This window comes from Ixodes scapularis, unplaced genomic scaffold, assembly GCF_016920785.2.
Source record: "Ixodes scapularis isolate PalLabHiFi unplaced genomic scaffold, ASM1692078v2 PGA_scaffold2__306_contigs__length_199485367, whole genome shotgun sequence".
Classification (NCBI taxonomy): domain Eukaryota; kingdom Metazoa; phylum Arthropoda; class Arachnida; order Ixodida; family Ixodidae; genus Ixodes; species Ixodes scapularis.
This window is the reverse complement of record NW_024609857.1, coordinates 145,961,614-145,987,126: the sequence shown is the minus strand read 5'-3', so window position 1 is coordinate 145,987,126 and position 25,513 is coordinate 145,961,614. Positions and strand designations below refer to the sequence as shown.

At 48.5% G+C, this 25,513-nt stretch overlaps 1 protein-coding gene across 1 annotated transcript in view; it reads left to right on the top strand.

Annotated features, from left to right (window-relative positions):
* The first annotated feature begins 1,616 nt into the window (after nt 1-1,616).
* Nucleotides 1,617-25,513, top strand: part of LOC121836624 — a 35,506-nt gene continuing 11,609 nt past the window's right edge. Inside the window, exons 1-2 of the mRNA XM_042291581.1 lie at nt 1,617-3,481; nt 3,678-3,765. Of these exons, the coding sequence (XP_042147515.1) occupies nt 1,815-3,481; nt 3,678-3,765 (1,755 nt within the window). The 5' untranslated portion in view covers nt 1,617-1,814. The remainder of the gene's footprint in view (nt 3,482-3,677; nt 3,766-25,513) is intronic.

Here is a 25,513-nt window from a genome sequence, read left to right as displayed (position 1 = left end):
CGATACTCTCAAATATGAACCACACGTCACCATTGGAGGGTACATGGTCGCGTATATGAACTGAGCGGCCCCAGGCCCCAGGTTCTGCCGTGGTTCTGCTCATGATCACCGGAGCTGACTGCGCCTGCTGCCTTTTGTTTGGCCGCGTAACAATAAATTCAATTCAAGCAATTATCTCTTTTACCCTCCGTCACCATCGCGCAAGTGGATATTAGCGTTCTAACGATGCGCGTGACTTTGTTCAACTTGAGAACTGTGGTTTGCATCGATAGAAATTTAGGTATGAATTTTGACTGCGATTATTTTTGCACGCCCGCGTGAAAGGGTTTGTGTAGCGCTCACATATTTTCCCAATGCGTTTGCGGGTGTTCTCAGTATGCATCGCAACCAACATGGAACATGCAGTTTAGTTTCTTTACGGCGTTGCAATATGTATCGTGACCAAAGTTAAGTCAACTAAATTTGACTTGGCAGGCGCACATATATGCACCTGGCACGACTGTTGAAGTCGTCATATTGGAAGCGAACGAAGCTCCAAATCCAGTCATTATGGCCACAAAGGGCCGAAATCCATTCGTTGATCAGCTCGGTGATTCTAGAAAATCTAAGGATGCCGCTTACATTGACTTACTGTTTTGCACAGAGAGCGCTAGAAGAGGTAAACGAACAATACGACCTGCTTCGGTGCAATGATTATACTTAAACTGCTTCTTTTTTTTTTTCGTGTCTCCCAACCATCATGTTCACGCGCACACTACTAAGAAAGCTTTCCTCCTAATTTCTAACAACCTCCCCCCCCCCCCCCCCCCCCACCCATCCCCACCCCCAAAATGAGCCCAGCTCATTTCATCACATGATGTCTGTGTTGTACAGCAACTGCACTGGTCTTCGGGTTGTGACTCCAGATGGCAACCAACAGCACAGGCTCGTTCATGTCTGTAGGTACCACTGAAGACCTCGGTATAATGCGGCAGCCCTCCGCAGGTGGCGAGGAGTGTTGTCCTCGCACAGTAGAGCCAGGTCGCCGACTTTCGACGGGCAACTGTCCATGGGTCGGGCGAGATGTGCCGAGAGTAGCTCCAGCAAATACTCTCGCTGCCAACGCCTCCAGAATTGTTCCATAAGTGTTTTGTGAAACTTCCAAAGGCGGACGAGACTGCCTTTAAAGGACGCTTCAGGCGGCTCGATTTCCAGTAGTGTGGTGGTCTTCTCCCGAAGAAAAAATGGGCAGGCGCAAATGCAGCTGGCTCACTGTAGTATTTTGATTTGCACGAGATAGCGCTACTTGACATCTCCTTTTTAAAGTAGCCATCTCGTGCATCCATGTAAAAGAATAAAAAGGACAGCACGGGACGGCATGAGCCGCGCGTGATCTGCGGCCTCATCGGCCAGTGTTCGCCCCGCTCCTGAATCCGTTGGTTGTCCTTTCTTCTCGCTCCGGCGACCGTCCAGGTCCGCTCGGGGCATGTAGTTTCCCGGCTACGTCGAACGTGAGTCACCGGCGCTTGCGTCCAATGTAGCCAGGCTTTAAAGCACCGCCGCGTCGGCGCAGAATATAACATTGTGGCGACGAGGATGAGATATTTGTTTTAATATGTAGCATTTCCTTTTTTGTAACCCGGGATTCGGGAGGGGGCTTCACTCCGCGTCGCGGGTCAGTGGTTGAGGAAACCGGCGCGTAACTGTATTCATGAAATGTATTCCTTTTTGTTCCGGGTGAACGGTAGTCATATTTTGCGGAAAGGCCGCGTTTGATGAGTTTCGGGGGGAGGCATTAGGCCTAGGTTTTCAGTACGTTCCATTTTCATCGTGAGATGACTTCGTCATCTTCGTCTTCGAGCGGCCCAACGGCGTTCCCGCCGCCGGCCGTCTTTTTGGCAGTGCCCGGTCCGCCGATAGTAGCTTGGCCGGCATGGAAGCGTGCTTTTCTGACTTTTCTTGACGCGTCGGCGTTGCATCTCGTAGAACCGTTCCGGAAAAAAGCCATCCTGTTTTCGCTGTTGGGCACTGAGGGCCAGCGCATCGTGGATGCATTTCAGCTGTACGAGACGGTTGCGGTGGAGGGGACTGACGAGTTCCAGGTTTTTCTGGAGGCAGTCGAGAAGCATTTTGAGTTTTCGGGTAGTATCGCGCTTGAACGCCAGAAGCTACGCGGTTTGTTCCAACGTCCCGGCCAGTCGGTAACTGAGTTTCTTGCCGTGTTGCGCCATCAGGCTTCGTTTTGTGCTCTGGGGAACGCGCTCGATGAAAGACTTTGCGAGGTTTTCTTGGAAGGCCTGGAGTCCAGACGCGTTCAGGATCGCGTTCTGCAGGAGTGCGAGGGCAGCGAGCTGCCAACGCTGTCGCGGGCTATCCAGATCGCTCGCCAGTACGAGCAGAGAGCAAAGACGGCCGCAAGTTTTCGGCGGCGAGAGTCGCAAGTCCCGGTCGCGGCAGAAGTCCAGCGTGTCCAGATCGAGAAACGTCAAACGGCAGCAACACAAGATGGCGGCCAAGCGTCGTCTTCTTTCATCGAGCATGGGCAAGATGGCTACAGCGGCTACCCTCCCTGGCCTCAACCTGGCTACCCGCCGTCGCAGCTTGGACCCAGGATGCCTTGGGCTCCGGTGGCCTCCGGTCACGTGCCCCGTTTTCCGGCGAGGGTGTTCCAGCCTCAGCATGGGCGTGATCCCGCTCCGCCTCGGACGGGTGGGATCGGAGCAGACGACGCCTGCTACTTCTGTGGACGCCGCCGTCATGATCGGGCGGTTTGCCCGGCGTCTCAAGCGACATGCTTCTTATGTGGAAAGTGGGGACACTTTGCAGTGGCGTGTCAGAGTCGTCGCCCGCCGGCGGCTGCCTTCACCTACGATCGGCGACAGGCATCGTTCCCGGTTCAAGGCCGTGGTACTCGGCGGACCTTCGCCGACAGACAGTTCAGAGGGGACCGGCCCGGCCGGGTGAACGTGGTCGGCCAGTCGCTGTCTCCTGAGGAGCTGCCAAGCGTCAGGCTGACGGAGGAACCTGTGGTCGTCGGGACGGCTGAGCGACAAGAAGGCGGCAGCATGCGTCGTGACGCCTTTATGGCCGAGATCACGGTAAATGGGACCCCTCTTCGTCTTCTTGTTGATACCGGTGCATGTGTGTCGATCCTAAATGAACGCATGTTTAACGAAGTTAATAAGCAGCGGAGGATAAAGTTACATCCGCCGTCGACGCCCCTCGTCCACTATTTGCAAGAGACCATTCCGGTACTTGGATGTTTTGTGGGACAAGGAATTTTTAAGAACCGCTGGACAACGTTGGAGTTTTACGTAACCAAGACTGGACGCTCGTTACTCGGCATCGACGCGGTCCGCGAGTTGCAACTGGTGTTGAATGGCGCTAAACATGAGTGTTTGTATGCGAATGCAGCTCACGGAGGAGGAGCACCACAGCGGGATGTGAGGCCCACGCCCAACCCGCAGCGACGACCGTTCACCGCGTCGTCCTGTCAAGCATCGCAAGTCCCTGGTTCTCGACCAGCGGCAAGTTCCAGACCTTCATTTGCGGAGAACCCGTCTCCTGCTTCATCGGTCTCTGAAGAGACCACACCTAAAGTCTTCGAGAACGAGTCAAGTCCGCAACGTCATCCTGAGAGTCAAGGGCTCCATAGTCCGTAACGTCATCCTGAGAGTCAAGGGCTCTATCATCCACAGCGTCATCCTGAGAGTCAAGAGCTCTACAGTCCTGAGAGTCACGGACTACACGGTCCACAAGATCATCCGGGGAGTCAAGCGCCCCAAGGTATGCAGCGTCATCCAGAGATATCCAGTCCGTCGACGAGCCTTGTTGGTGGTTCCTCGAAGCAAGACGCATCCAAGTTGCCACCTGGCTTCGAAGATTTTGAACATCTTTTTTGCCCGGGGTTGGGTCTACTGAAGAATCACTCGCACAAGGTCAAGGTGCGGCACACAGTTCCACCAGTCCTATCAAAGCTCCGTCGCCTCCCGATGACCCTTAGGGATCGGGTTTCCGAATAAATTTTCAAGCTGGAGCGAGAGGGCGTAATTGAACGTGTCGAAGCCTCCGAGTGGGTGTCACCTATTGTTGTCGTCCGCAAGCCCGATGGCAACATCCGTATGTGTGTGGACCTACGAGCTCCGAACCAGGCCGTTGTCATTGATTCATTTCCACTTCCTTGCATCAATGAACTGTTGAACTCTCTACGGGGAGCGGCGATCTTCTCCAAGCTGGATTTGGCGTCCGCCTACCATCAAGTCCGTCTCGACCCGGTGAGTCGTGACCTCACGTCTTTCATTACCCACGAGGGGTTATTTCGCTTTAAGAGAGTTTGCTTCGGGCTGGCATCCGCACCCGCAGCTTTCCAGCAACTCATGTCCAAAATCCTAAAGGATTGTCCAGGCGTTCAGTTCTATCTGGACGATATCATCGTTTATGGATCCACTTTGAAGGAGCACGATGAGAATCTCCGTCGTGTCTTGTCTCGAATTTCCCAAGCAGGAATGAAGCTAAACCGTAAAGGTGTTTTCCAAGTACAGGAGCTCTCATTTTTGGGACACCATCTTTCCGTGAAAGGTTTAGCACCCCTGTCATCCAAGGTAGATGCGGTCCTAAATTTTGCATCTCCCTCTGATGCAGTGAAGTTAAGAGCATTTTTAGGGCTGGTAGAGTACTACAGCAAGTTCATCCCTCATTGTTCCACGGTCGTCGAACCGATGCGTCGTCTCCTACGTAAAGGAGTTCGTTTCAACTGGTCTCCGGAAGTCGAGGCCAGTTTTCAGAAAGTAAAGACTTCCATCCAAGAAGCTCCAATTTTGGCCATGTTTGACCCGACGTTGCCTATCGTCGTGGCCACAGATGCTTCTCAGTACGGTCTCGGTGCTGTTTTGCAGCAGCAGTATGGTAGCCAGCTTCGTCCTGTAGCCTTCGCGTCTCGCTCGCTAACTGATGCAGAGCGAAGGTATTCCACGGGCGAGAAGGAAGCTCTCGCATGTCTTTGGGCGTGTGAAAAGTGGCACGTGTATCTGTGGGGAAGGTCTTTTGTCATTCGTACTGACCATCAGGCGTTGGTCACGTTGCTGTCCAACAAAGGTTCCGGAATCCGTCCTCTAAGGATCACTCGTTGGTCCTCCCGACTTCTGAATTACAATTTCAAAATGGAGTTTCAGAAGGGCGCCACCAACGTCGTTGCTGACGCGTTTTCACGGTTGCCAGTATCTGACACTGAGGAGGGCATGAGATTCGACGAGGAAGTTGTTTCCGTCGTAATGGTTCCTTTGTCGAAAGGTGGTTTTCAACAGGCTACGGCCAATGACATAGTTCTTCCTTCAGTCATCCGCTATACTACCTCGGTTTGGCCTGAAGATAGTAAAACCAATCCAGATCTCCGGCCTTACTATCACGTCAGAGACCAACTGTCGCTGTACGACGGTATTTTGTACAAGGGAGAAAAACTTGTCGTCCCTGTCGAGTTTCGAGACCGGATCGTGGAAGTAGCACACGAAGTTCATCAGGGGATCACAAGAACCACAAGTGTGATCCGGGAACACTACTGGTGGCCGTTGATGAATGAACACATAAAGAACAAGATCCAGAACTGCACGGTGTGCCATGCTACCGACAAACCAGTGAAGGCTGCACCGGCTCCCTTGCAGCCCATCCAGTTTCCAAGTCAGCCCTGGGAAAAGCTAGGAATCGACATCGTGGGCCCGGTTGATCGTGCACCGGCCAGTCAAAGGTTTTTTTTGGTACTCATAGATTACCACTCCAAGTGGCCAGAAGTCCAAGCCACGTCTTCTGTGACTTCTGCGACTGTCATCAGCTTTTTGAAGAACGTTTTTTCACGCGAGGGACTGCCCTGCGAGATTGTGTCAGATAATGGAGTACAGTTTACCTCCCATGAATTTCAAGATTTCTTGCGTCAACATGGCATCAAACATAGGAGAACGTCATTATACCACCCCCAATGTAACGGGCAGGTGGAAAGATTTAACCGAGTCCTGAAGTCGTGCCTTCAGTTAGCTGTTGTACAAGGTCGTCCACTTCCAGATGCCGTCCGAGACCACCTGGAAGCGTACCGACGTACGGTACATCCTGCAACAGGATTTGCACCATCCTTTCTCCTTCGTGGACGAAATCATCGGTCTAGACTAGACGTACAAGGCATGCCGACTAGGACGGTACCTGACGATCTCTTGGAACGTCGAGCTCAGCTACAAGGAAGAGTACAGCGCTATCAACAAAACATGAAAGATTATTCTGACCATCGTAGAGCGGTACGACACCCTCAGTTTCATCCTGGGCAGGCTGTTCGCGTATTCAAGCCCACCCATCATAACAAGTTGCGGAGTACATATACAGAACCACAACAGATACATGCACAGTTAGGACCTGCTACATATCAACTCGCTGACGGTAGGAAATGGAACGCAGCGAAGCTTGCAAAGTCCATACAGCTGCCTCCAGCACAAGTTCCTGACTACGGTTGGGATGATGATGATGACGAAGATGACTTGTATATACCTCCTGCAACTCCAGTGGTTCCTGTACTGACCCCTGTCCGTGGAAGCACTTCAACGTCCCAAGTACCAATTGTCTTTTCTTGCCCGGAGGGTTCCTGTGACCCCGCAGCGTCTGGTCTCTTGGGGAGACCCGGTTCATCTGCTGCACCCATGGCAGGTGCACCTCGCCACGCAGCGCTGGGTTCTCCCAAGGAGCCAGATCTGTTTGCTGCGCCAAAGTTTACAGTTCCGGTTGCTGCGGCCGAGTCTCCTGCTCCGGGTGCTGTACCGGGGCCTGTTCCTGGACCTGTTCCTGGAACTGTTCTTGGAGCTGCCCTAGGCCTGCCTCTGTTCCTGGGGGCCCTGCTCCTGTTTCCGAGGGGAATCTCGGGTCGGCTGTACCCGACATGATCGGGATCTCTGCACCTGAGCTCTGCCCTGCTTCCGTGGCAGACGCTGGACAGTCTGTGGAGCCTGACAGGCTTGTCAGGCCTGTTCCTGAGGCTGCGGTCAGGCCTCTCCCTGAGCCTGTACTCAGGCCTGTTCCTGAGGCAGAGATCAGGCCTCTCCCTGAGCCTGGTCCCGGTCCTGTTCCGGCGGTCAGGCCTCTTCCTGGGCCCGTGGTTGTTGCTGCTCCGGACGCTGTGCCAGGGTCATCACCAGAGTCCGTGGTTGCAGAGCAACTACCTGTCTCCGATCTGGCAGTTTGCCCAGACACACGGGCAGAACTGCTCGTTTTGCCGTCGCCAGAAACGAGTACACCTCTGGAGTCTTCGGGAACGAGTACGCCATCTATGCCTCCACTTGAGGATTCAGTGGAAGAACTCACGACCAAGTTCCACACACCACCCACGATCTCCGAGCCATCTACAGCTCCTCTACCACCAGCGAGCCAAGGTCGGCCAATACGCCAGAGAAGACTTCCGCTGAAGTTCAAAGACTATATTCTTGCACTTGGCGATGATAGTTTTCAGTCAGATTCGGAGTACAGTGACTAAGACTTTTGTAGTTATGTTTTCGAAAAAGGTCATTTTTGGTATAAACTTTGGGTAGATATAGAACATTAAAAGCATATCACTGTTATAGCAAAACCTTGGCCAAGGTAAAAATGTCCATGACAAACACAATATTCTAAACAATAACCAAACTAACAGTCAACACTACAATGTGTCATGGACATTAAAATAGGTATGGTTGGATGTTTCATTTTCTTCCCAGGAGGAGGAGAGATGAGAGTGCTCTAAGTTGAAATATGACTCTTGGAATGAAATTTTGATCGTCACGTGACTAGTATGATGCAACCTGAACTTTCAGTGAAAACCCGTTTTGTTCGGATGACTTGTTCAGGATTTTGTTGAATTTTCCGTGGCGTGCACACAAAGAACGTTTATGAACAATCTTTTGCGAATTTCATATTTTTTTTTGTGTTTCAACGAACAATTTTAAAACCAATATTTCCAGTGAAATAACGCAATTTCCGGGTGGTGAAGTGTTTTGATTTTCGTTATTTTTTTCACATAACGAATGTATAACGTAAGTCTTCCTCCCACAATTTTCTTTTTTTTTTTTTTAAGGGAGGGAGAATGTAGTATCTTGATTTGCACGAGATGGCGCTACTTGACATCTCCTTTTTAAAGTAGCCATCTCGTGCATCCGTGTAAAAGAATAAAAAGGACAGCACGGGACGGCATGAGCCGCGCGTGATCTGCGGCCTCATCGGCCAGTGTTCGCCCCGCTCCTGAATCCGTTGGTTGTCCTTTCTTCTCGCTCCGGCGACCGTCCAGGTCCGCTCGGGGCATGTAGTTTCCCGGCTACGTCGAACGTGAGTCACCGGCGCTTGCGTCCAATGTAGCCAGGCTTTAAAGCACCGCCGCGTCGGCGCAGAATATAACACTCACTGGTGTCTGATCGGAGGTATGTCATTGGCCGGCAGTTTATAGCTCCTTCGACGTCGATCAACACTGCTCTGAGTGCTTCGAAGGATAGGCTCTGTCGTCCGAGAATCTTTCGAAGACAGACTTTGACCGAGCGCACCAGCCTCTCCTACCAGCCACCCCACCAGGCTGCCCGTTCAGCGATAAACTTCCATAGGATGAGGAGGCCGCTTCTTCTTCTTCTTCTTCTTCCGGTTAAGGCTCACCTTCGTGGGCGATGGAGGCACCAGTGATCGACACAGCACCAAAGCAAAACACTAGGCCAGCCACTGGCCGCACACCAGCACCACATCGCTAAAAAGGCGAGCACGCTACGCCCCCGACACCGTGATCGCCGAAGAGAGACCTAATACTCACGATGCTCATACCTCAGCGTCCTCCGCGGCGGCGCGGAACTGACTATGCTCCTGTTTCAAGGCTAGCTCCGAACACGATCTGGTCGCTCGCTCTCCCCTGGGAGAGTGGCCAGAGTCATCACATAAATGTATTTCTTCAACCGTGGTGGTGAAGCATGTGAACAAGGCAATGGCTGAATCGACACCAACAACTTGGAAGGGATGGCCTTCTTGAACTCTGTCTTGGGGCAACGGAGCGACTGGAACGCAAGCTGGCTGCGCAGAAAAGCGTCGGCAGAGACAGCAATGTCCAATCACCCCATTTACTGTTCTTCGGGCAATGAGCAGCCAAAATCTCTTACGTATTTCGGCCGAGGTTGCATGGACTCCTCCATGTAAAATTCGTTGATGTGCCGATGCAACCACTAGCTTGTTTAGTTGATACTCATTCGGAAGAATAATAAGGTATTCCGCGTCTTTGGAAAATGAAGCCTGTTGTAGACGTCAAGAAAAGGTTGAACATCTTCTTTTTTTTACCTTTGACCCCACCGCGATATCTCTTCCTCGTGACTGGGCTTGCATCTCTGAGGCGAAGTACTCCCACTGAGCCCAGTTGATGCAGAATCTTTCTGCATATCAAATTTCTGCTGCTGACAAAGAGGGTTCCTCCGAGCTGCTCGTTCGACGACAACTGTTGACGAAGAGTATATTCCAGGCAGTGACTCGAAGCATCCTCTTGTAACGTCTAAGTTCTCTACTGTGAAAAACAGAGTGGGCGTGCACTTGCTGCAGTCAGCACAACGTTGATCTTCTGTCACCATTCTGCTTCGATATCACGAGGCAGGTCGCTGTCTGTCAATTTCGCAAGAGGCCAGTCCCGCCGGTCACAGGCAAGCCAGTCGTGCCCGAACCACTATTCCGCGTGGGCACTGAGCTGCATCACCGTCTTCCCTCTTATCATCAACTCAGCCGGGTTTGAGCTACCGGGACAGTGGTGCCAGCTGGATGAATCGCTCGCTGCTTGAATCTTAGTCACACGGTTGCAGACAGATGGTTTCCACTTGGTAGCAGCTTCTTTGATCCAACTCAATGTGATCGTCCAATCCGTCCAGTATAATACCTCAACGGCAGCATCAAGCCCAGCCGCACGCAAAAATGCAAAAATGCGCGCTCCAATAAGTGCTCCCATCAGCTCCAGGCGCCGCAAAGGCATCATTTAAAGAGGGGCAACTCTGACTTTGGCGATGATCAAAGCTACGCTAACAGTTCCTGCGCTATCAGTGACTCGGTGGTATGCACAGGCCCCGTATGCTTAGAACTGGCATCAGTTAAGCTATGTAGTTGCATGTGTTTTACGTCCCCTTGTACCTGAAGGAGACATCTTGCAGTTGGGTCATTCCATGTGAAACGTTCCAGACGTTGCGCTCGACCACCTTCGATTTCTAATAAAAAATATTCAGGGCCTTTTGCCGCAATGTCCGTAGCCACGCCCTGAAATAGTTTTCACGAAAATTTTTTTTTGATGACGTGAGCGCGGTTTTAACTTTTAAAAACAGCGTGAAAGGCACTACTCAATAATTGACGAAAAATCAGCTTTTTAATGAAACACCCAACAATATTTTTTCCTTAAGTTGCAGGGCGTTCGAGTTACAATGTGGTTGGGCTTGTGAAGTTTTCTTTAATTATAAATATATATATATATATAAAAAAACTAAAATTTTTTTTTATTTTAGCATTTGTGTTATTTTAGCAAAAAATATCTAATTGCTCCCGAGAGTTTATATAACTTTTTACCGGCTGCCCTGCAGTTATATCACCTATAAAAAATGTTTAAAGCCATTCAATTAATTATCTTGCAGTAAACAAAAATCCTGAAGTTGCAAAAAAGTGCGTTTAGACGCATAAACAGCCGTTTATTTCACCCTAAGGTGGTCCAAGTAAAAATGCAAATTAAAGCGATACGCAGTACCCAAAACTCGAAAGTGAGACAAGCTTTAGGTGCGTTGTAAGTAAGCTCAGGCGATACCGATTTTCTTCGTCGCGGACTGCTTTGACATTTCTGGAGGACCGTAAAGCGTTTCCTGCGATTTCAGATAAAGATTCAGATAGGTGCCAACCATTATTTGAAGCACCAAGGTAGCTGAAGTGCCGGAACCCTGAATTATATATGCCTCATTCAGTGGCTGTAGTGTGGTCGTGATCGATTCTACCAGGGGCCCTCCGACGAGGATAAAAAGTCCGCGCAAGGTATGGCCCAGAGCCGTGGGGTCGTTTGAAGGTGGCGCTGATGGGCAATAAGTGACAACACCTCGAAGAACCAGTTCCACTGTGCCCTCCTCAGTGGCAGCAACGCGGAAAACTACAGCCACTCACGAGTCTCGATCATGGGTTAAAGATCTTACATACACTGGGTGACCACTTTTCTAACGGTCCGTCGGCACTAGACTCGGGTCTCCCTTCGAAACCCGTAGAACATTTGTCTCCGTTTTGGCCTTTTCAGCGCCTCTTGTGTGGCTCGAAGAGACGTGTCGTATTGGGGCAGAAGCGGCCTAGGGCTCTAAAGTCGTCGAACACAAAGTTGGGGCCGAAGTTCACGGAGAGCACCAATTGGACTATCGCGACGATGACTTCGCGCTTTTGTCGCCGGCTTCCAATCGGCGTGCTCCACGAACTTTCGGCTCCAACTTTGTGTTTGACGAGTTTAGGGCCCCTGGACAGAAAGCCTTCGGAACCTGGGGCTCTAAGCTGGTCATTTGGAGAGAACGTCGACGAAATCGCCGACCGCCGCAATTGGCCAGCCCGTCCTTGGCTTGGCGCTGGCCAGCAGCGCGGGCCAATAATCGTGGCGGTCGGCGATCTCGCCGGCTTCCAAGCCGACTGTACAACTTAAAAGCCCCTGCTTAGTTTGCCCGCATTCTTCACGACAAACTACTCCTGAAATGCTTAAAAAAAAAGAGAAAAAAAGAAAGAAAGTGCAGACAGGGAACTGCAAAACGCGAGCAGGCAACGAACTCAGGACTACCTGTCAGGTGAAATTCCGAAAGCAAAAGTTTTGCGTTGAAAGCAGGACGCAAATATCACGCCGTCGCCAAACATCTGCCCATAAGAAAGAAAAGAAAAAAGAAGCCGCTCTTCAACGAACCAAACGCGACTGACTACCCAAAGCCGCAGTGAAACCGCGAAACTCAAAACCAAGGTGCGCGTGCGAAAGAAAGGGGAAAAAACCACTCAAAACGGTCGACCTTTCCTTCGTGGGCGAGAAAAGAAGCGAGCCCTCGCAGACGGCATCGGTTAAGATCTCGTCGATCTCGTCCCTGCCCGAGCAGTGACCGTGAGGCGAGCGTGCGTCTCGTCCAGAGCAGCAGGCCAGGTTCGCGGAAACGGGGCAGCTGGCCCAACCGCCTCCGGCAGCCGCTCGCAACGCGGCGTCGGTCACGATAGCGGCCGCGGAGCACGAAATGCCCGATCGGGGAGCGGCGTCAGGTGCCGTCGGCCCCAGGGACGAACAAGAACCCGAACAAAACCACACCGTGTCGTGATAAGAAAAAATATATTTGAAATCGACGCCAGAGCTTCGGTCGGTAGAAAGAGTTCCGGGTCACGGAAGCGGACCGTAGCGTCACGATTGCGTATATCACGATCATCAACGCCTTATTAAATGCAATATAATTTAAGGGGACATCAAACCGTGAGATCGTATGTGTCCATCCGTCGCGGCCCGAGGGCTAAACTTAGCAAAAAAATTTCCCGCTTAATCTAGTGGGGAGCGCGCTTCCCGCTGAATTTTCGACGCCGAAAAGTCAGCACCACAGCTTTGTCATGGTAGGGCATGTCAGCACAACCACTCATCAACCGGTCGAGGTGTAACGTGCTGTCGCATCACGTGATCACGTCGCGTGACGTTACGGTGTCAGGTCCACGCCATCGAACGTTACCACCAAGTATTAAAGGGATACTTCAACGAAATTTGAAATATATCCGTCGTGTTCAAAAACAGGTTGAATATGATCCACAATATCCGTAAATGACAATCGCACGTTTGCATTTTCAGCCTGGTGGCTGTGGCCACTCTAGCAAGCGCTCGGAGAAGGCCCTGCTTAGAGCACGTGACATCCAACGCAATCATGGCGTAGGTCGTCTCGGGACGAGAAAAGCTACGGCGAGGCTGACGTCGAGGGAATGGCCTAGTCCTTCCAGCCACCGAAGCGGCTGCTTTTTTACGAATTTTGAGTGACAGGTTAATCTTTTATAATCTTGTAGGGGGACAATAGCTACTTCTGGGACACACAAAAGGAAATTTCGGGAAGACGGGAGTTCCTCCTTCCCCTCTTCTCTCGTCGTGGCCGGAGGCGAGACACTCACCGTCACTAGCTGTCAAAGTTCCTAGACGAGCATTACAAACGAGGCGTTAGCGACATCCACCAGGTGCTCTTTGCTAATCGTTTAATTTGTTTTAAAATTCATTTTCGTGACTTTTTAACAAGATATTGGTGTGTTCGATGTGGTACTGCTCCTTTGAACACATATAGACCATAAAATAAGCGCCGAAATTTCGTTGTAGTATCCCTTTAAAGTATCAACATCTTACAGCCGAAACCCGGTCCCCAGCCTCTCCCTCCCTCAGCCCTCACGGCCTTTGAAAGGGACGCCCCCCAGCAGCGAGACTATAGACGCTTTACACAGACGCCAGGCCGCCATTTCTGAGCCCTTTTCCGAGATTCCAAGCCACTGAACCGGGTGTTGACGAGCCTCCACAAAGACCTACAATGGGGGGGAGCACGGTAGAATCTAAAATGACAGAAACCTCTATGACTGTGATAATGATGACGCAAAGTGAACGAAATAAGGAAAACAAAAACTGAAAGTCAGAGCTGCTGAAGAGCGTGGTGCTGCTACCAAAAGGACAGCTGATGTGACATCAATGCAAGTCATGTCTAGAAAACAGAATTACAAAAAAAAGAACAACGCCGGGTATCGTATCAAACAAACAGAAACCTAACCCACACTGGGGCGAAAGAGGTATCGGATGACATCGTGTTGAAACTCCGTAGTGGCTGCCAGAACTTCCGTGCAAATTTGAGGTCAAGACCAAAAACGCGCGCCATTAGAGCCAGCGTAGACAATCAAACCAAATCTCACTTTGGAAGCGAAGGATGTTGCCGGAACGACGTTCAGAAACTTTCGTGACTGAGCTGCGCGTATCCAAAGCGGCAAAGAGAGTTTTTTTGTTGTTTTTTTTCGTCACAAGAAATGGATTAAAAGGCGTCACGAGTTTTGACATTAAATGTTAATGACGGTGAAGGCAGTACAAAAACAACCTTGACATGTGTCACAATTTGTCATTATAAAAAAGGAGCATGTGAATTTGACCGGGTTCGTAAATCGTATAAGATGAAACGTTAGTGAAAAGACGGTGAGTGTGCAGGCGAGCTGGTGGTAGCTAATCATGTCGTATTACACCTGAGACTGCGGTGGAAGAAATCGGAAGAACGTTCAGTAGAAGGAACAGACACAGAGAACGTTTCAAACTCAGCTAACTAGTTTATTTGTCAAACAGCCTTTAAGTACCCACGGAACTTTTTCCCAACCACACTCTACAGATAAACTCCTTTGTTGCAGACATTTCGAACCGGATGGAACGCGCGCAAAAAATACAAAACAACCCACACATGAGACGAGGACTTAACAATGCGACACTGCGGAACATCGCAGTGACCTTGAGAGAGATATGTCCCGAATTATCCTAACAGTCGCGTCAAAGCGCACACACAAAAAAAAAAAAAAAAAAAAAACAGGAAAACACACACACAGGTGGCTTCTAAACCGTGGCGACGCACCCAGACGTAAAGAGACCACAAAGAGAACACCTTTTGTTTGGAAAACACACCCAACTGATCTCAAAACCGCGATTACAAACACATAAAAAAAAATTTTTTTTTTAGACGTTTATACACAGATACATTGTCTCTCCCCCCTTCCCTCGTGAACCGAATGCGTTCTTTCAAAGTCTGAGAAACTTTTTGGAGTTGCGTCCAAGTTGCATTGATGCTTGGCTGCAATGCAACAGGGTTTTGAATCGATTATAAAAGCAGCAGCTCCTGAGCTTAGGTTTACAACTGAAAAGCCTGAAAATGGGATCCTGCAGTTTCTAGATTTACGCGTACATGTCGAACAAGGTCTTTGTTGGGAATACGGGAAAAAAGCCGGAAAACCTGTGTTAAGTAGAAAGAGTTATCACGCCAAGTCGGTTAAAGCAGGGGTAGTTAAGTCCTTAGTAACAAACGCGTTGGGTAAATCATGCGCTCATTTTATAAGTAGTGCTGTGAAAGAACAGTGGAGGAGGCTAGAATCTGCAGGATATGAAGAAGAATTCATTAAACGACAATTAGAACTGAAATTTAACAACGAACCACGGGAAAAGGAAGCAAGAAAGAAGATAGCAGTAATCCCGTATTTCCACGGGATTTCCCACAACCTAAAGGCTCTCGCAAAAAAAGTTCGGCGTGGACGTAGTGTTCTCTTCATATTTCAATATGAGCAGGTTGACGCCCTTTCTGTCAGACCACAAGGGCTGTCAGAAGGCCCCATCGGGAACCTTCAGTTCCTTGCAAAGAGAGTGTAGTATATGAGATTCCGTTGACATGTGGATTTAGGTACGTGGGACAAACTTCAAGATGCCTCAATGACAGGTTACTAGAACACAAGAGAAATGTACACACGCATGCGCCGAACTCCGAAATAGCAAGGCACATAGAGGAATGCAATAATTGTAATGCGCATTGGTCAGAGACAGAAGTTCTGCATAAAGAGCGAAATGACATTAAGAGGGTCGTTATAGAAACAATAAGAATAAGTTCTATTGGAAACTGCATAAGCCAAGCATCAATGCAAGTTGGACGCAACTCCAAAATGTTTCTCAGACTTTGAACGAACGCATTCGGTTCACGAGGAAAGGGGGGAGAGACAATGTATACACCAACTCATGTTTACAAACAAACCGGAGCGCCCGGAGCGCCCCTAGCGGACGCCACCAGCGCCGCGCATGCGCGATGGGGTGTGGGCAAGAAGCTCGCCGTCGCCCATAAACAAACCATTGAAATGCGATGTATTCGGCGTCGGTGTGGGTCCCCGCGCTCTTTTTCGCGTTGAAATTGTTGATTCTACGCCCTCCTAACGATGTCTGACTGCTTGAGCGGCGTCAGCGAAATTACCGAGGCTCGTTACACCGCAAAAATTCGCGTGAATCATCTGACAAACGGTGATTCATTCCGCGTGGACGCCACAGAATGTACGCTAAAGCCTGATTCACATGTTGAGATTTCTCTCGAAATTTTCAGTAGCGACGTCGCTCGGACTGCAAAAGCGTGAACCGCTGAGATGTCGACGTCGATACTGAAAATCGCAAGCAGAATCTAACCAAGTGAATCAGGCATAACAAATCGGTGATGGCCACTGGTAACAATGATCAACATCTCCTTGTATCTACTGTTTACGTCCAGCCTGCTTACCAACCTTCAAAATTAAGTCTTTTGATGTCTGCACTTACTTCTTATCGCAAACCAGGCCCACGTTTGGTCTACGGGCCGGGGTCCTCTAAAAGAGCAGACGACAAGCAGAAACGTCTGAAAGAGCAGACGACAGTTCGAACGATCAGGCAGCCGTTTCAACTTGATGACGCACTGAACGTAGTCCGCAGCTGGTCCGTACAACTTGACGATTTTCCGGCACTCATTTTGGAACGAAACAAAAAAATTTGATGACCAGAAGTATCCGTGAACTCAACCCAAAATGCTTCCCGCCCAAGCAATCGTGGTCCGACGGCGTCTGGTTTTCCCTTTTCACGGCACATATCCGCGTTCTCGGACGAACCGAGCGCCTGAAAACTGACCTTCAAATCTTTCTCGACACTTTTGGTACAGCCCCAGTCGCAGCATTTTGACGAGAAGGCGGTTTTTTGTCTGGTTCCTTTCAAAACAATGCAGGAATACACGTCTCACATGGGCACTTCCGCCCACAGCCCCGGACCGGAAGTGCGTCCGACGCGCCACCACCGCGGCGTGACGTAACAGAGATGAGTTCGTGTATATGTGTATAAACGTCTAAAAATTGTTTTTCCTTTTTTTTTTTTATGTGCTTGTAATCGCGGTTTCGAGATCAGTTGGGTGTGTGTTTTCCTGTTTTTTTTGTTTTTTTTTGGTGTGTGCACTTTGACGCGACTGTTAGGATAATTCGGGACATACCTCTCTCAAGGTCACTGCGATGTTCGGCAGTGTCACATTGTTAAGTCCTCGTCTCATGTGTGGGTTGTTTTGTATTTTTTGCGCGTGTTCCATCCGGTTCGAAATGTCTGCAACAAAGGAGTTTATCTGTAGAGCGTGGTTGGGAAAAAGTTCCGTGGGTACTTAAAGGCTGTTTGACAAATAAACTAGTTAGCTGAGTTTGAAACGTTCTCTGTGTCTGTTCCTTCTACTGAAAGTTCTTCCGATTTCTTCCACCGCAGTCTCAGGTGTAATACGACATGAGAAGATGAAACGGAAAGTTGTTGGTTGGACGTTTTCACGCTTACTTTCCACCAGAAAAGATATCTTAGAATACATAAAATTATAGGCCATGAACCACAAACTTTCTTTGTTTTCTTCCTCCCTCTCCCTTCCACTCTCTCTCTCTCTCTCGTAGCTCAAAAAGAGGGAGAAGTTCCTTTTACGTGCATCGATGTTTTGGTCACCCTTGAGCAGTGGCGTCACTAAGGTCAGCGGCACCTGGGGCTGCGGCCCGCGGCTACACCCCCCCCCCCCCCCCCCCCGGGCTCGTCGCCCGCCGCAACCCCCCCCCCCCCCCCCCCGGCTCGCGCCCCCCCCCCCCCCCCCCCCGGAGCGCTGCACCCGGGGCGGTCCGCCCCCCCCACCCTCTCCCCACCCGCACCCCCCTTGTGACGCCACTGCCTTTGAGTACTAGTTTTTGGGAATAATCTAAAGGCTCGTTCACACTCTTGCAACGAGACTTAAGGATCAAATGTTAAGGCCCGTTCACACACTTGCGCTTTTCTTAGGACAGAGTACTTGTGATTACGACGTGTAGTAGTAAAAACCAAGATAACTTGACTAGAGTTATCTTATCTGGTACACTCTAAATCTCTGTTACGAATATATAGCGAATAAAAGCGCTCGTAGCGAATATATTCGCTACAACAGCGGTAAAAAGCCGGCTTCCACAGTCCTGTATTCGCTACAGACACAAAAAAAGTAAGATACCAACAAAATGTCGAGCAACCTAACGTACAAAAAGAGGTACGTAGCGAATGAATCCATCAAAAAAGATACAATCCTTTCGTAGCGAATATTTTTTCCCCACGCTGTTGCGGAAAGGATTTTTCAAGGTTAAGGGACCTTGTTTTGTTTTTTTTACATTTTGCGTTTTGGTTAAAATAGATCGGTAGCGGATGAACCTCGGAGCGCACAGCAAAGCCCATGGCGAACCCTGACTTGTGCACGAAAATGAAGAAACAAAGTGAAATTTGCGGCCAATTGTTCTTTCTTTTTGCTTTTTGTTTCGTTTCTGTTTTTGAATCCTTGACCGCACCGTCGGGAGAAGGGGAGGGAGAAGGAGGGAGACGAAGAGTTGGCTGTAAATAAAGTCACTGGATCGGGCCGATCCAGTGACTTTAGCTGTAAAGAGAGAGCCTCAAGCCGACAGAAAAAACAAAACCACGCTACAACCCGACGCCGGTCCCGGGAGAATTTCAGCCAATGGGAAGTCATGAATTTTCAAAAGCGCGGGAGATGCACCAAGAGAGAGAAGCGATATTTAGACAAAAGGAGCTATAATGGAGGCAACAAGTCGTGACCTCCGCGGCGCTTTGCGCGGTAACTGTGCTGAGTGTCGGTGCGACCGCTAACGTTAGAACGATAGAGTTAGTTCAGCTTGCAACGGACATTCCACTCGGTGCTTGCATCGAGTGCTGGGACCGCCCGGTTTCGCACCGTGAATTGGGTAAGTTTTCACAGTTCATTTCTTTACCTCTGATTTTGCAAGTATGTTTGTAGAAATGAACTGTCTTCTCGCCTAGCGAAGGTCTGGCGGATATAAGTAGATAGTGTTCTGGAATCCGTTCGCGCCTGTGGAAATGAAGTGAACTAGTTGGACCTGTTTTGAGGCGGTGAGAAATCATTCATCGCCAATTCGTTGACGTGCGACGTTTCTTCGTTAGATTGTTTTATCGTAAGGCTTTCCGCGTTCGTTTCTTCGACACTCCTCGCGACAGTTCGTTGCAATGTGTATTACGGTCGCATTTCGTGAACACATATCCTCCTGTGACGTTTTGTCGCAGGAGGATATGTGTTCACGTAACGAGCTTCCACGAAACCATGCAGTGTCGACGAAAGGTGTGAACATAAAAAGTGTCTATGAAAAGTTGTCCACGAAATGCAGTCGCACGAAACGAGTTTTGATGAAACGATAGGGGCCCGTTCTAAAGCGTTTCCTGAGGTCCGCACGGCCTGGAAAATTGAGAGTTCGTCGTCTTCATAACTGCGTGAACCCGTCGACTGGGTGACAGAGAGAGAGAGAGACGTCTTTATTGTGCCATTCTGGCTTAAAGGGGTGTTCGGTGTTTCGACGAGACCAAGGAAATGAATCCAGCTCGTTTGTCAGCATCGACAAGCATATGAGGCCTTAGAACACCCGTTTCGAGCTCATCAGTCTGGTAAACCACATTGTTTGCTATTTAGCTTAAAAAATATTATTGTAAATTATGAATCGACTCATACTTGACACAATCATTTTGCATTCGGTATAAGTGAGTGGGAATGTTTATTCAATATCGCAGCTAGAATGTCCAGAAGACAACGTCGTGGAACCTGGGCCGAAACTATTTTTTGGCACTGACCGAAAAGTCATCTGGTGTTCAAGTGACAAAAAGATCGTCGTCAAGACAACATCGATGGAGCGAGCACTGGTGCTCTGCCTGGGAGTTCATTATGCAAGAAACATAACCTACCCAGTGGCGTTTTCTCAGCTCCTGGCACTAATCCAAATAGTGGTGGCGGGCGACGCCAACTTTCGCCAAAGTTGGAGAAGGGTACCTCTGAAGGCCCTCTTAAAATCTTTGAAAGCCTGAAAGAGTGAAGAAGCTTGATAGACGTTACTATACAGTTTTTGAAACTAATCACATTTCCTTATAGGCATATAAAATTTCTGGAAGCTCACCAGGATTCACTGTGCCAATATTTTAAGCTCAAATAAATATGTTTCCCATTGTTTAACCTTTGCTTCACGTATCTTTTTGTTACGTTCTTTTCGCTGGTTTAGTTTAATGCCTTACTTTTCAGTACTTCTCTAATGCAAACAGGCTATGAACCAGGCACGTAGCCAGGATTTTGGTTCGGGGGGGGGGGGAGGAGGAGGAGGAGGAGGAGGAGGAGGAGGAGGAGGGGGAAGGCCGCCCATGACGAAATGCTGTATGAGGGTGAGGGGGGAGAGGAGGTTCCAGCAAAATGAATGATTTCGGGGGGGCGGGGGGGGGGGGGGGACGGGCCCCATGGGCCTTCCCCCTAGCTACGTGCCTGCTAACAACAGTTACACAAACACTGAAGATCCCTATGATCTACCTTGTATACAGGCTGTCTACCAACCTGGCAAACAGAAAACCTGTAATTGTCAGCGAATTTGGCGAGTTTGAAAAGTCGGGGAATATACACCTCGCAGTCCGGGAAATTGAGCTTTTCTTTCCCTGAGCGACCGAAAATCACGCGCGTGTGGTGTGGCATAATTGCATGAAACTAGGCTGGCGTGCCGACGCAAATCTGTGCAACTCCAATCGCATTCTCTTGAAACGTTCGCACTATAGCTTCTATCCTTGTGCTCGTACTAAGATGAGGTGCTCTCCTTGTGCTCGCGCTAAAAGATTTATTTTGGGTGAAATATCAAAGAATAGACTGACAAGGTAGTATGATATAGTGGTTGGCCAACGCTTTGTTGGCCGCCAGATATACCAGTGTTTTTCACATATAAACAGTGCTTAAGGGTCCAGATACGTCCTCCCCCCTGGAACCCAGCAGGGAATTATGATAGATTAGGGGAAACCTGAAAAATTCGTAGAATTTGAAAGTGTCATATTGGTAGACATCCTAATGTAGTGCCTGGAGGAAGCTGATTAAGTACACTGCGCGAACACGCGATCGCTGTGTTTTTTTTTTTTTTTTTTTTTTTTTTTTTTTTGTCTTGTCCCTCTTAAAGCTTAAAGGCTGTCTTCAAAACTAGTAGTTTAGTGGAAAATGGTTTTTGGGGCGCATTAACCTAAGCATTCATATTTTATACCCACAAACTTCCCTATAAAGTATTAGTTCTTTGTTGTTGTTTTTTACTTCCGAATAAATATGTAAAAAAAGCAATAGTGATTAAAATATTTTAATATACGCTAATAGTAGCTATGTACTCTGACTACCTTTTTACATAATCACCGTAATGTTTAAGGCTATTATTATGACGGGATGCAAACTTTTCGATGCCCTCCCCAAAGGAGGCTTCCGCCAGGGTTGTCAGCCCTTCCAAAGAACTGAGTAAACAAGACAATAGTGCTTAAAAATATTTTTTTTTTACGCACAGAATGTAGATACATACTCGAGATACTCCTACAAATATTAACCACATAGAAGTCATTATGACGTGGCACGAGCTTTTGTATGCTTCTTCCCTTTCGTATGCCCTCCCCTTTTAGTTGTAAAGTGGGGTGCATACGAAAGCTTGTGCAATATCATAATGGCTGCCTAAATATATGTCATGATTATGTGGTAAAGGGGCTAGAGCATGTATCTGCAATCTGCATACGCAAATATTTTTAATCGCTCCTTTCTTCTTCACAGAGTTTGTCGCAAGTCGAAAAAAAAAACAGCCCTGGTACGAAAAATTGCTGACGTAGCCGTGCTCACAGTGTCCTGGAGTTTACATAGAGCAACATATTGTGTCTGAGGTGACATAGAACGACCCGATGCGCTCACTGCCAACAGCCGCCTGTTAAATGACCTAATGTAGCAACGAGGCATGTCCTTCTCTCATGATGTTAGATGCACAAATATAGCATCGTATGTGAAAACCCGTACTATTTATTTCTTGCTTCTCACATATTCTTGAAGCTTTTAGATAACCCCGTGCTATAGGTGCAAGAAAAGTTCTAGCTGTAGATATAATTCAGCTCCATTCATTTTTAGCGTCACTAGCGCCGTCCTCAACACTTAAATGCATACTATCTTGCTGTGCATGAGGCACTCCGATACCTGAATTCTAAAGTGTAGGCAATGGGCATTACATCAACGCGGAACCAGAAAGGCTGCCAATTTGTTGTGCGTTAACTTGTGTTTGATTGGATGATACAGGACTCATCTGCTGTGGCCAAAGGTGCTAGTGAGGATCCAGCACAGATGGCAGCTCCACCACCACCAAATGGTAGGTATAAAAAGCAGTCTGGATTCATCGCCATAATACGTGGTTTGCGCCTGTGTCAGGACATATATCATGCATGAGTGCCGTCGGTAGCCTCATGCTGGTGGCCATTGATGTTTGGGGTTGCAGCTTTGCTACACTGTGATCATGGTGAACTGCGCTGGCTCCAGTGGCCCAAAGTGACAGCTTTTGTACCCATCTCAGCAATTGCACAAAAATGTGAACATGACCTGCACTGTGCATAACTATGTAGAAGATGCTGTCATTAACCTATTGTGCCTGGTCGGTAGCTCCCAAGGTGACTGTAGGTCCAACCGTGTTGATGTTTCTAGCAAGGTGACACCTCAGCAAAACTTACAAAAACTTAAGTGTACACATGGTGCAGAGACAATTCACACATGGTTACTTGAGTTTTGTGTTGGACAAGACACAGATCCAATTAATGAGACTGTGTCAGGAAAAAGACGGTGCCTCCGGTCCTGTTTCCCAACAGCAACCTGCTTCCACCGAACATTCCCGGCAGCACCGCATCTACCCACTGCCCTGAAATTGACAAGGGAATGACACTAAGACAAAACTGGCTCACCAATTCCAAAACCGGTGTCTGCTATTTATATAAAAGGTCCAGTTCTAAAAATATTTGCTGCAAAGGGCTGTGGAAGCAGGACGCACCTGGCTGGGCATTGCCTGTTGAACTCGGCAAAATCATTGGCGTGCAGTTTTGTATACTTCTCTTCATTTTTTGCACTCAGGTATTCACGTCCTCCACCTTTGGCTAGATATCACAATCTGTCACAGTTGAGAGTAAGTAGCAGATGGTTCTCGCCACCACACAGAGCAATATTTTCTGCGTACTGAACTGGACAAACACGGACAAACTTTGTCATCATCACTTGACGGTTTAAACTTCTGCCTAGGCTTAGCCCAAGTGCCTGCACTAGCACATATTTCCCCGCACGTCTCCGAGCAAGCGCGCCCATGGCCGAATGGCCACGGGCGCGCTTATTGCTCAAGGTCTAAAATCAAGTCAAGGTCTAAAATCGGCTGGCAAGCATTGTTTGGAGAACCGTCGAAGGAAAACCTGTGTCATATGGCACTAATGAATTATTCCAGGCCAAGTTTCTTCGTCCTTGCTTTATTGAGTTACACCCAGAGCAGCTTGGGCTCACAGTCTTTGTTGTTTGCTCAATGCAATGCGGAAGAGCTGGACTTCCACAGCACCAAAAAGATTGACGGGAACAACAGTTAACTTGTCATTGGGAATCAGTTATGACAGACAGTTATAGCATAAAGGAAAGTGAATGCAGGACTCTTCTGTTTTCGCTCCTTATCATTTTCGGACCTTGTGTTGGGTTTCGAAGTGAGTGATTTCCAACTTTTCGCTTTCCATTTTTCATGTGATGGACAGAGCAGGCCTGTCTGCTGCAAAGTAATGGGATCATGCTAGGTGCACATTGCTCAAGGTTGCTTGCTTCATAGGTTGCGTGTTGTACTGGAAGACCCACAGCATGAGCTTGCTGGTCTGAGCAGTTCCTTGGTTAGGAAGGTGCCCGCATAAACAAAATGTCTTTCAGGAGTCTCGCATTCTTGATAATTCCAGCACTGCATAAGAGTTCTAAAAGAAGATAAAAGCAGTGGTATGCCATACACTACTGCTCACCACACCCCTGGGATTCTCTTGTTCTATGCAATTTCTGTAACATAGTCTTTAAAAATGCTTGTTTTTATAAACATTCACCCTTTTCGTGTACTTTGTTTGCAGGCTGTGGAGGGACAAGCAGCTGCAGATAGCCAGCAGTCATCTTCACTGACCACACTCGTGCTGCCCCTCATGGGGGTGCAGAATTTCCATGCACAATAAAACATGCTCCCTAGGCACCATTTTGCGTGTGTCATGATTTCAGTATAGCATGGAAAAAAGGTTTGCAGCACTACCTTGGTCATACCCGACAAAATTGTCATACATCGAATACAAATTTTGGGTCAGGAAATCTCGGTGCAATTGTTTATGTGCCGGGACTCGTATCTCGACTTCAGATGTCGACGTATATTTCATATACAAGGAACCAGAAATTTCACAATTAACAGTGACACGGCGGTGCAAGTTCAATCGTCCAGATACCAGCAACCACAGTTAATTCTTCACCTTTTATTCCTCTATGCTTGGAACAATATACTGTTAGAGCCAGAATGCTTATGCAGTCAATGGGAAACAGGATGCCACCCACGAGGAGGCCCTCTTTTATTCTCTATTCTAATGCCTCGACGTTTCGCTTATGCGGTTTGCATTTATGCAAGGTTACCCTGCCAAAAACATTGTGTTAAAAAGCTTTTTCAGAAACATCAACTTATTACAAACTTCCATCTTTAGGTGCCATACCAAAACTCCGCTTGAACTATCTTTTAGATAGACCACTCTGCAGCCAAAGGGACTTACCGTGTCCACTTGATTTGGCAAGTTACAAAGTATGAAAAAACATTGCAAGCGGATACACACAAGTATATTTCGCAGATGTGACGAGAGACAAAGCTCGTATAGCCTCAACAGCTGCCAGGCTTCAAGTTTGAGCAGGGAGACCCTGGTAGGCAGCACATACTTGCAAAGGTGGTCACCTCTCAGATTTTCAGCACTGCACAGCGTGTCCTCTGCTGTCAAAGCTTACACCGTCCTCGGGGTCGGACTCTTGGGGCTCAAGGGAGAGGCCCCAAAATAGAGCTATACAAGCCCGCATTGCGCAGAAAGTCAAATGATAATGCTGTGCCTAGCACCCTTGCAACCACCGGAACCTGCTTTTCAGCATCCTATTCACTGCTCTACGACAGAATCCTAAGCATTGCTTTTTGTTAAGCTTGGCCTCAGAACAGCAGAGCATCCATTGGGGTTGCGAGGAATTGATGTGCAAGCAAGGCTTCAGGGTTTTGTCGCTGTCACCTGCACACAACAGTGAGGCGGTATCTGACATGAATGTTTCATAACCTTTTCAGTTGTCCAAAAGCACATCAAGACTAGATAGAAATTCTATATGCTAATGCAGCCTCTACTTGGAGATAGTAGTTGCATAGCATCCTAAAAAGGCTGAAAATGTAATAACCAAAAAGTTGAAAAAAAAAGTGGAGATATTCCACTTCTTGCACAATACCCAAAATTATGCCTTCAGAGCAAAGAGGTGTCAATTGAGTTTATAATCTCTTTATTTTCCTTTATATACAAAGGTGGGAGATGGGGCATATAATGTCAAACCTCAAGCTGCATGGCTTGCAGCTTGACGAGGCGCCCTACCCGGTGTGGCAGAAAAGCAGCAGAAACGTTTCAGACAACGCAAGC